This window comes from Coregonus lavaretus, assembly GCF_964263955.1.
Source record: "Coregonus lavaretus genome assembly, chromosome: 4".
Lineage (NCBI taxonomy): Eukaryota > Metazoa > Chordata > Actinopteri > Salmoniformes > Salmonidae > Coregonus > Coregonus lavaretus.
Window position 1 is genome coordinate 27,763,712 of NC_139991.1, and position 12,267 is coordinate 27,775,978.

At 43.3% G+C, this 12,267-nt stretch overlaps 1 protein-coding gene across 1 annotated transcript in view; it reads right to left on the reverse strand.

Annotated features, from left to right (window-relative positions):
- The window catches only part of epb41l4a (erythrocyte membrane protein band 4.1 like 4A), a 122,456-nt gene that overhangs the window by 19,663 nt on the left and 90,526 nt on the right, over positions 1-12,267 (reverse strand). Inside the window, exons 8-14 of the mRNA XM_084159652.1 lie at positions 7,653-7,740; positions 7,293-7,381; positions 4,814-4,877; positions 3,387-3,478; positions 1,801-1,878; positions 859-974; positions 131-221 (exon numbers count right to left, since the gene is read on the reverse strand). Coding sequence (XP_084015778.1) covers positions 131-221; positions 859-974; positions 1,801-1,878; positions 3,387-3,478; positions 4,814-4,877; positions 7,293-7,381; positions 7,653-7,740 — 618 coding nt within the window. The remainder of the gene's footprint in view (positions 1-130; positions 222-858; positions 975-1,800; positions 1,879-3,386; positions 3,479-4,813; positions 4,878-7,292; positions 7,382-7,652; positions 7,741-12,267) is intronic.

A 12,267-nucleotide genomic window follows, 5' to 3' on the forward strand; every position in this document is an offset into this window, starting at 1 on the left:
CTTCTCACTCCCCACTCAACTTCTATTTTCTCTTTCCATCTCTGTTTATATCCCTTTCTCCATTTGGTCCAAAATTACTGCCTCTCTCATTTGTACACTATTTTCTACATGTCTTGCCCATGTCTGATACCTCTTCACAGGCGACAGTGCTGTAATCTTAGCCGTTCCTTCTTTTTCCGAATTCTCCGTCTTTGTGTTTGACCGATTCCCATTGTTCAGTCCTATAAGGAAAATAGACGTTCTGTAAGGTTGAAATCTGAACCAATTTGCCTCTCTCTTTCCATTGTTTCAATACTAGAACAATCTCTGCCCGTAACTACGTGTGGCATGGTAGCCTTCCCATGAAGGGCTCAGATTTATTGAAATATACACAGTGTTGTTTATTTTCGAGCCCTGTAATTGTAATTAGAGCGAATTCAATCACTGAATGTGTCTGAGAGAAATGACTCTGCCACTGCACACAGTGAAAACAACAATGCTAAGTCAAGCGCATTATAGCAACATACTGTGTGTCTGTCTGTGTGAACTGCTGAAGTGAATTTAATATAATATAATTAGCTAATTGAAGCCCTGTGTTCAATTAGGAGGAGGAAGTGAATACTAAACTTACTGTGACTGAGACTCAACTAAGCTGCTTTACACCTGACATAAGTGTAACTGTCATTAGGAACCTGAGAGGTTCTACTGGGAGTCAGTAGAGGTGAAAGGTGGGGAAATGTTTTGTGGCTATGTATGATGTATGGCATTAGTTACCATTGATACGTAACCCATGTCTTAGTGACATTGTGCTTGTTAGGTGTTGTGTAGTGTGTCTGTAGATGTTATGTATGCTTTAGGTATGCTGTATATCCAGCTGACCTTTGGTCTGTGGTGGTCTCTTGGGGTAGGTCTTGCTGCGGGTCCTGACAACCTGCAGGTCTGGCCGAGGCAGACTGACAGACGGATCCCTGCCCATCTGCATAGCTGTCTTACCACTGTAGGGAAAGAGAAAGAGACACACACACACATACACACACACACACAGTTGTTTACTCTTCTTATATTTTCAGGGTTTTAGGGGGCAGATGTTCCTGGTCTGTCAAGTTCTTATGTGAGACAGAGATGATCTGGTCTTGACCTTTCATATGTCAAACCCTTTTGTTACGCACACAGTGACAGTGATACACAGTCTGATGCAACAACGAGGTGTTGAAGAGCAACATGAACATAGAAAACACAGCCACAGTTGTGACTGCAGTGACCCTAAACCTAGCAGAGGTCAGTAGTAGATCATGTATAAATATTGCAGAAGAAAACTGCAACTGGTGAATAAAACAATCACTGGTGTACAGAGTGGCAGTCTTCTCTGAGTAGATACAGCAAGTAGACAACAGAATGGAGACAAAGGAGAGATGGATGTTGTGTGATCTCTGATTTATTCAGGTCTTCCACTTCTCTGTGGTGTCACACACACACACACATACGCGCACACACATACGCTCACATACACAAACAGTGTCTCTCTGTCTGTCGAACACTGTATCCCCCTTCAGCTCCTCTACTAAAACAGTCTCCATTATTCATGAAGTTGTGGATTCTAGAATGAATACATGCTGGGAGAAGTTCTCTAGGATTTACCTACACCACGCTTTCCCAACCAAAATGATAATATTTCTATGTATAATGTATACCTTTGTGTGGAGTTCCATCTTACAGATTATAGAAATGCATTATATTCTAAATATTCTATACAGTTCCTACAATACTTTTCATACATAGCTAACTGCATTTGAAGGGGATAAAGAATAGAGGTTTGCTCACCTGTACCGATGTTTAGATCCCAGGGAACCAAATTTGGATAGTTTTCTTGTCAGTGTGTTGGAATCATTTTCTGGCATTCTAGAAAAAGCATTCAACAACAATGGAGAGTAGGCCTAGATGAAGAATGTAAAAGTACTATACTTCCACTAAAGTCTCATATGGGGTGCACATTTCTACAGTACATTATTCCACAGGTAATACATTCTTAATGAATTTCGAATGTGACTAACCCATGTTAAAGAGGATTAAATGCTCAGGCTGAAAGGAAAATGTGCGTCTTTCACACAGGTGTCCGGCGATGCGTGTTTGAATTCTGAATTCACTTTGTAGTTTTTATTAATTTAAAAGGAAGAGAAAAAAAGAAGCAGGTCTCTTGTTCTGATCATTGCTTTAATGACACAATGACTGCTGGAACACCACTAAGAGCTTTTGGGCTTCATAAAAATTCAAAGCTCTGAGTCTGAGAGAGTGTGAGTGTGAGTGGTACTAGTGGTACATTACTGTTCAGAAGTAAAGTAAAAGCCCATTATAAAAGCCTCTTGTAGTCTCTCACCCAGCCATGTTTTATTAACACAACCATCACCACTAACACCACTACAGCATTGAGCTAAGTCCTCTCTCTCACAGGGCTCAGAAACACTTCAGATAACTCAAATCACTGTTGAAAAGCACTTAGATGGAAAGATAGATGGAGAAAAGTACTGAAGGTAGGTGGACGTAGTTAGTACACCCAACCAGAAGCTAAAATAAACCTATATTTTCCCTCTCTCTTCTCATTGTTTTTTTTCACTCTTTCTTCAGGTGTCTATAAGGGCTTGTATAACATATCCACTCACATTAAAGCTGCAGCATATACCTGCCTATTTTCATCCGATTGATTATACCCACTTCTCCCACCTTCATTCCATAGTCCCATCACAGCATAACACATTCTCTCCCATTCTCTCATCCAAACCACCCAACTCCCCCACCCCTCTCCCTCCCAGAGGCCTATAAGCCAGGGGGGGGGGGGGGGGGGTATAACCTGTCAAGCCCCCTCCCCTCCTCTCTACCTGTCAGCTCCATGTCTGTCTGTGACACAGGGACCCAGCAGACTGCAGGGTTCACACGCGGATTAAACTGTGTAAATCCAGAGCCTCGCGCACCTTGCTGCTTCTCCTGCTCTTTAGGGTACAGTCAGTGTAAGTCTGCTCTCATTAGGCCAACACACACACACACACACACACACACACACACCAGGGACCGCACTGAGCTGCGCTGCCAGACAGGGGCCTTGTTCACTTTGATTAAGGACTGATGGACGCTGGGATCTTCATGTTAAGAGGTATGTGATAGTGTTAAGTTTCTACCTGAGGGGGTAACAGAGAAGGGCTTTTGTTGGAATTAGTGTGGGTGAACGTGTTGTAGATAAAAGGGACAATTTTTCACTGAAGCAGAGATAGTTTGGGGTTTTCCCTGTGTACGGTGGTAGAGATTCTAACTGAAAAGTTACAGTAGTGTTGGTACAGTATACTGTAGTATTTGCCTATGACAGTGTATTGTGTATGTGTGTGTGTGAATGCGTGCGTGCATTTGTAGTTTTTTACCTGAAGAAAGTGTGGTGTTCTACGCAGCACTTCCACAGATGTTTACAGGCCGTCTTATTGGGTGCCTCGAAGAAGAACGACGTCTCTGTACACTGCAAATAAACAACAACATAATCTCTTATACAAACAACAAACAAACAAATAATATAAATCACATTCATCAGCTAAACCAATAAGATATATTTCGAAGTATATCATAACAAAGGCCATTTATTTCATCCGTAATTCTGAAAACAATATAATTGTGGTGGTGTTTGGTGGTGGTGGAAAGGCCTCGTGTCAAATGTACCATTAAATGTGTTTTCTCTTTAAGTGTTTATGTAAATGAACAGGTAGTGTGTAATCTCTCAACCTAGATGGGATGTCTGTGTTGGGTCATTAGGCAAATAGATATATGACTGTAGAGAGAGGACAATTCACACTCTCTCTCTCTAAACTCCCCTACAGCTAGTCTCAGAGAGGAGGTTGCTACAGTAGGCCCATAGGTCTCTATATTATTGAAATGAAGCTCCGTTCTGAGCTGCTTTGATATTGTCAATAATGGGGTTATCATGGGTCTCTGCTCCACGGCCTCTCTATTCACAGCTTATTCACTCTCTCAGGTTGAATAAAGTAAATCATATCATTCAGCAAGACTCACAGGTCTCAACGAGTCTAACTATCTCAACAGAGAGATGAGAAAAGGGAAAAGGGGATATCTAGTCAGTTGTCAACTGAATGCATTCAACTGAAATGTGTCTTCCGCATTTAACCCAACACCTCTCAATCAGAAAAGTGGTTCCGCTTCAGTGATATATGAAAAAAAAAAAATATGTAAAATGTGTAAGGCCCACCACTTCAGTTTTTCCATCACTTTGAAAATGATCAAGAAATCCTCCCCAAAAAGCCCAAAAGTTCAGCATTAAGCTGGATGTGTTTTGAGGAAGTTAAGTTTGTGTGAAGTGTCTATCTTTTCTCATTTGCACCCGTGAAGTGAACATCAGTGAAGATGGGAGATTCGAGGCTGCACCAGCATCACGTACTCCTGCACTGTCATGTTTCTTTAATTCCTCTCCTTGAACATTAGGAGGATGTCGAAATGTCTCAAGATCAAACACACATTTGATCTTTCAAGGTTTCACATGGTGGAACTGCAGATACTCCTGGGAATATTGTGCCGTTTTATTTTATACCTCATAATAAGGTCTGATATGGGGATGATTTTTTACAATGAGGCTTCCACACCAGTGATATCCAAACAAATTGGTTTTGATTCATTCAGTCATTATGAGTTAGCTAGTGTGAATGATCTCACATTATTGTGTTAATGAAACATGCCAAAATAACTTGAAGAATCACAAACAAAGCCAAGGTAAAAATACAGTATATAACTTCACAAAACATTCCTTATGCAGATAATTACTGAAAGATAATAACTGACAACTTACATCTTTTCCAACAACTCGAAGCTCAAATTGTGTTTCCTTAAAATGAACTTTAGTTATCCTTGGCCTGAAAAGATAAATGTAAACAAACAGATAATGAGGTGCATATCTACAAATTAGGGGTTCAACAAGGGTTCTTCTAAGATCTTCAAAATTCTTTGAAGGACATTAGAGTCCATGGCACTGAAAATTGCCCCCAAAAGGTTCTATCAAGAACCCCATAGGAGGTGGGGTTCATAGAGGAACCTCCTTAGTTGGTGGGGGTTCTTGCAAGAACCTAACTGCCCAACTGAAACATTTGGATTTTCATTTGAAAGGACAGCAGGTGCAGGCACTTGTAATTTTCATCATAGGTACACGTCAACTATGACAGACAAAATGAGGGAAAAAAATCCAGAAAATCACATTGTAGGATTTTTTATGAATTTATTTGCAAATTATGGTGGAAAATAAGTATTTGGTCAATAACAAAAGTTTCTCAATACTTTGTTATATACCCTTTGTTGGCAATGACACAGGTCAAACGTTTTCTGTAAGTCTTCACAAGGTTTTCACACACTGTTGCTGGTATTTTGGCCCATTCCTCCATGCAGATCTCCTCTAGAGCAGTGATGTTTTGGGGCTGTCGCTGGGCAACACGGACTTTCAACTCCCTCCAAATATTTTCTATGGGGTTGAGATCTGGAGACTGGCTAGGCCACTCCAGGACCTTGAAATGCTTCTTACGAAGCCACTCCTTCGTTGCCCGGGCGGTGTGTTTGGGATCATTGTCATGCTGAAAGACCCAGCCACGTTTCATCTTCAATGCCCTTGCTGATGGAAGGAGGTTTTCACTCAAAATCTCACGATACATGGCCCCATTCATTCTTTCCTTTACACGGATCAGTCGTCCTGGTCCCTTTGCAGAAAAACAGCCCCAAAGCATGATGTTTCCACCCCCATGCTTCACAGTAGGTATGGTGTTCTTTGGATGCAACTCAGCATTCTTTGTCCTCCAAACACAACGAGTTGAGTTTTTACCAAGAAGTTATATTTTGGTTTCATCTGACCATATGACATTCTCCCAATCCTCTTCTGGATCATCCAAATGCACTCTAGCAAACTTCAGACGGGCCTGGACATGTACTGGCTTAAGCAGGGGGTCACGTCTGGCACTGCAGGATTTGATTCCCTGGCAGTGTAGTGTGTTACTGATGGTAGGCTTTGTTACTTTGGTCCCAGCTCTCTGCAGGTCATTCACTAGGTCCCCCCGTGTGGTTCTGGGATTTTTGCTCAACGTTCTTGTGATCATTTTGACCCCACGGGGTGAGATCTTGCGTGGAGCCCCAGATCGAGGGAGATTATCAGTGGTCTTGTATGTCTTCCATTTCCTAATAATTGCTCCCACAGTTGATTTCTTCAAACCAAGCTGCTTACCTATTGCAGATTCAGTCTTCCCAGCCTGGTGCAGGTCTACAATTTTGTTTCTGGTGTCCTTTGACAGCTCTTTGGTCTTGGCCATAGTGGAGTTTGGAGTGTGACTGTTTGAGGTTGTGGACAGGTGTCTTTTATACTGATAACAAGTTCAAACAGGTGCCATTAATACAGGTAACGAGTGGAGGACAGAGGAGCCTCTTAAAGAAGAAGTTACAGGTCTGTGAGAGCCAGAAATCTTGCTTGTTTGTAGGTGACCAAATACTTATTTTCCACCATAATTTGCAAATAAATTCATTAAAAATCCTACAATGTGATTTTCTGGAGAAAAAAAATTCTCAATTTGTCTGTCATAGTTGACGTGTACTTATGATGAAAATTACAGGCCTCTCTCATCTTTTTAAGTGGGAGAACTTGCACAATTGGTGGCTGACTAAATACTTTTTTCCCCCACTATATATGATCTAAATTGGTATTGTTTTATGATGATACCATCTATCTTTTGATATTTGTGCAAATCTTTCTAAAACAGAAAATGGACACAATTCAATGGATATCAATCAACAAAGATGTAAGAATATGTATGCTATAACATAATGTGGAAGGCTAGCTGGATTGGGTGCAGATGACTGAACTGCTCACTTTTGTGTCTGTATCTGCAGGTATACAGACGAGTAGGCATACAAAGGTATGTCAATTGGTATTAGTATGTTATGCAGATCACATGTACCATCCTCCTCCCTTACCTCTTCAATGAAAATCCCATAGGCCTCTACATTATGGACAAGCTATGTGTAAAAAATTAACCCCAAAAGGTTATTTGAGGATCCATTAAAAAGGGTTATTCAAATAATTTATAGGGCTTCCCCCACAGTTTCAATTTGAAGAACCCCTAAAGGATACTCCAGGAACCTTTTCTTTTTATATTGTGTATTGTAATCAATGTTGTGATAGCAAATTAAAGTGGATGATTCTCATGAAATACTGCCACAAGGTATCAAATAAACATGAAGCAGGAGTTATAGGTCAAACTATCATTATTTAGTCTGACTACGAAAACAATACCTACCAGAAATACTTCCCAACTTGTGTTTTGTTTTTGTAAAGAACAACTCCAATAGGTGTCAGCCCCAGGAAGTATTCAGCCTGATTCTCTCCCTGCAAAACACCACAATAACAGGTATTATACCAAACAGAATTTACATAATAAATGGCAACCAGAAATAACACACAGTAAGGATACTAAAGTGTGTGTCAAAGAAAAAAGGAAAATAGTCATCTCAGCACCCAGAACCAAATGGTTGCCATGAGAGACAAGTGAAATAGTAAGGAACAAGATCAAGGTAAGGTGATTGTGATAAACCACAGAATACAGCTCTAACAAGTATCTCATTCTTCTCCACAGTCAGCGAGTCCAGCTTCTACTTACGAACACAGGGTGAAGGTCGACTCCATACATATCCAGTGTTTTGGCTATTCCTAAATAATTGGCTTCAGCCTCTGAGGGAACCTGACCCCTGAAACACAGAGATGTTATCTTGTTAGTGAAGCATCAGGAAAGGCTTTAAAGTCCATAGAAAAGGCCACAGAATATACAGTACCAGTCAAAAGTTTGGACACACTACTCATTCCAGTGTTTTTCTTTATTTGTACTATTTTCTACATTGTAGAACAATAGTGATGATCAAAACTATGAAATAACACATATGGAATCATGTAGTAACCAAAAAAGTGTTAAACAAATCAAAATATATTTTATTTTTTAGATTCTTCAAAGTAGCCACCCTTTGCCTTGATGACAGCTTTGCACACTCTTGGCATTCTCTCAACAAGCTTCACCTGGAATGCTTTAAGTGCCTTTGAACGGGGTATGGTAGTAGGTGCCAGGCGCACCGGTTTGAGTGTGTCAAGAACTGCAACGGTGCTGGGTTTTTCACGCTCAACAGTTTCCCGTGTGTATCAAGAATGGTCCACCACCCAAAGGACATCCAGACAATCTGACACAACTATGGGCAGTATTGGAGTCAACATGGGCCAGCATCCTTGTAGAATGCTTTTGACACCTTATAGACCCCAATGAATCGAGGCAGTTCTGAGGGCAAAAGAGGGTGCAACTCAATATTATGAAGGTGTTCCTAATGTTTTGTACACTCAGTGTATATATATATATATATACACTGCTCAAAAAAATAAAGGGAACACTTAAACAACACAATGTAAGTCAAAGTCAATCACACTTCTGTGAAATCAAACTGTCCACTTAGGAAGCAACACTGATTGACAATACATTTCACATGCTGTTGTGCAAATGGAATAGACAACAGGTGGAAATTATAGGCAATTAGCAAGACACCCCCAATAAAGAAGTGGTTCTGCAGGTGGTGACCACAGACCACTTCTCAGTTCCTATGCTTCCTGGCTGATGTTTTGGTCACTTTTGAATGCTGGCGGTGCTTTCACTCTAGTGGTAGCGTGAGACGGAGTCTACAACCCACACAAGTGGCTCAGGCAGTGCAGCTCATCCAGGATGGCACATCAATGCGAGCTGTGGCAAGAAGGTTTGCTGTGTCTGTCAGCGTAGTATCCAGAGCATGGAGGCGCTACCAGGAGACAGGCCAGTACATCAGGAGACATGGAGGAGGCCGTAGGAGGGCAACAACCCAACAGCAGGACCGCTACCTCCGCCTTTGTGCAAGGAGGAGCAGGAGGAGCACTGCCAGAGCCCTGCAAAATGACCTCCAGCAGGCCACAAATGTGCATGTGTCTGCTCAAACGGTCAGAAACAGACTCCATGAGGGTGGTATGAGGGCCCGACGTCCACAGGTGGGGGTTGTGCTTACAGCCCAACACTGTGCAGGACGTTTGGCATTTGCCAGAGAACACCAAGATTGGCAAATTCGCCACTGGCGCCCTGTGCTCTTCACAGATGAAAGCAGGTTCACACTGAGCACATGTGACAGACGTGACAGAGTCTGGAGACGCCGTGGAGAATGTTCTGCTGCCTGCAACATCCTCCAGCATGACCGGTTTGGCGGTGGGTCAGTCATGGTGTGGGGTGGCATTTCTTTGGGGGGCCGCACAGCCCTCCATGTGCTCGCCAGAGGTAGCCTGACTGCCATTAGGTACCGAGATGAGATCCTCAGACCCCTTGTGAGACCATATGCTGGTGTGGTTGGCCCTGGGTTCCTCCTAATGCAAGACAATGCTAGACCTCATGTGGCTGGAGCGTGTCAGCAGTTCCTGCAAGAGGAAGGCATTGATGCTATGGACTGGCCCGCCCGTTCCCCAGACCTGAATCCAATTGAGCACATCTGGGACATCATGTCTCGCTCCATCCACCAACGCCACGTTGCACCACAGACTGTCCAGGAGTTGGCGGATGCTTTAGTCCAGGTCTGGGATGAGATCCCTCAGGAGACCATCCGCCACCTCATCAGGAGCATGCTCAGGCGTTGTAGGGAGATCATACAGGCACGTGGAGGCCACGCACACTACTGAGCCTCATTTTGACTTGTTTTAAGGACATTACATCAAAGTTGGATCAGCCTGTAGTGTGGTTTTCCACTTTAATTTTGAGGGTGACTCCAAATCCAGACCTCCATGGGTTGATAAAATTTGATTTCCATTGATAATTTTTGTGTGATTTTGTTGTCAGCACATTCAACTATGTAAAGAAAAAAGTATTTAATAAGATTATTTCATTCATTCAGATCTAGGATGTGTTGTTTAAGTGTTCCCTTTATTTTTTTGAGCAGTGTATATATAATACAGGTAATCTTACGTGCCAGACTTAATATTCAGAGACAGACTTGTCTGGTCCCACGAGACGACAATAAAATAAACTCAAAGGAACTAATTGAAGTTACACTTTTCAAAAACGTAACATAACATACTTTCCCCCCTCCTCATCTAATCAGTAATGGTTTTTCTACGTTCCTGAAATTCCATGTGAGATAATGTTCAACTAAGTTGTGGTCTGGGTTACGTATCTTCTATTACTGATTAACTACAATCTCATAGAGAAAGGGTCATTTTTAAAAACCACAGCTATGGAGCAACTCCCTGTGCTTTTACGGTATGTTTATTGAGGGTGAAACGTGTCCCAACAGCCTACTAAGTCTACAATATGGTGAAAATATCTATGAATGTGGATGAGGGGTGATAGAATACCTAGGTCAATAAGGTGTTAGTGTATGTATCATGAAGCCCACAGTGTAAGCTCTGGACTATAAGCAGTGTGTCTGCAGTGTAAGCTCTGGACTATAAGCAGTGTGTCTGCAGTGTAAGCTCTGGACTATAAGCAGTGTGTCTGCAGTGTAAGCTCTGGACTATAAGCAGTGTGTCTGCAGTGTAAGCTCTGGACTATAAGCAGTGTGTCTGCAGTGTAAGCTCTGGACTATAAGCAGTGTGTCTGCAGTGTAAACTCTGGACTATAAGCAGTGTGTCTGCAGTGTAAGCTCTGGACTATAAGCAGTGTGTCTGCAGTGTAAGCTCTGGACTATAAGCAGTGTGTCTGCAGTGTAAGCTCTGGACTATAAGCAGTGTGTCTGCAGTGTAAGCTCTGGACTATAAGCAGTGTGTCTGCAGTGTAAGCTCTGGACTATAAGCAGTGTGTCTGCAGTGTAAGCTCTGGACTATAAACAGTGTGTCTGCAGTGTAAGCTCTGGACTATAAGCAGTGTGTCTCCAGTGTAAGCTCTGGCTTTGGTAAACTCTACACATTATACTGTGCTCTAAATCTCCCTTTGAGGTTGGAGTGATGCAACCCCTCCCTTCCCTTCTCTCGAGCCGTATCATTGATCTTCTGATCACAGACATTAGCAACACAAAGACTCAGACTCATTCAGCCTGTTCAAGCATGACCCCTAGAGCTCCTCACACCTATCCAACTCCTCCCCCTCTACTTCTTCCCCTTCCCTACCCTGAAGACACAATGTCACCCCGGGCTTCTTTACGAGTCCATTATGGATTCTGTTCACATGTTCTTTATAGGTGGCCGGGGCCTGGGTTGAGATGATTGCTGGTATAAATACGGCGGGTGACGAATGGCTTGGAAAGGGGGAGTTATTTACAGACGCTCTGGGGTGGGCGGGGGGAGACGGGCGGGAACGGGTCTGCCTGCCTGTGTGTATGTGTGTCGTTGGTGTGTGTGGTTAGCCCTACGTCTCTCCGCCTGGCCTGTCTGCTGCCTGTGGGACCAATGGGACCGGGACCGCCCGGTATGACGAGGCTGGAATAGGAAGTGGAAGAGTGTCAGAGAGCAGCAGATATATGACAGGGGGTGGGCTGTTGGGTGCTTGGTACTGACTCTATATAGCAGATCACAGTGAGGATGACATCCACAGGCTCTGGAGACTACTAGGGCAGATACTCAGCGTCTGTCTCTCTGCATCTACCTCTCCCTCTGTCTCGCTCTTCCGCCTTCTGCCTCCTCTCTGTCTCCACTCTGTTCTCTTATCCCCCTCTCTCTATTTCTGCCTCTCTGCATATAACTCTCCTGCACTCTCTCCTGCTCCTTCTGTCTCACTTTTCACCCCTCTGCTTCACCTCTGTCCCTCCTTGTTGTCATATTTCAGCGTCTCTATGTCTCTCTCTCTCTCCCCACTTAATGCTGCTGAGAAGACAACAGTACGCACAGTAAGAAGTGAAAAGGGTTCAGGCAGCTATCAATGATTAAGAGACACTGAGCATCATTGGGCTCTTAGCTCCTCTCGCTCTCTCTCTGAGTCCCACTCCCTTTGTCTATATCTTCCTCTCTCTTCCTCCCCCCGCTACTCCTCTGTTCTCATATCACAACCTCTCTCTATGTCTATCTCCATCTTCTCCCACCTCTTCTCTCTCTCTTCCTCTCTTTTGTCCCCCTACCCCAGCTTTTCTCTGACCATCAGTCAGTCAGATAGCAGTGGGAGGAAAGGAGGATGCATGGATGAACCCCCTAGTGGCTGACCTCCAATCAACCCAGCCTCCTCCACTCTCCTCTCTCCATGGAACACTTAGCTCACTGGGTAAATAATGACCGAGGCCTGAGCCTCATCAGCAGGCCAG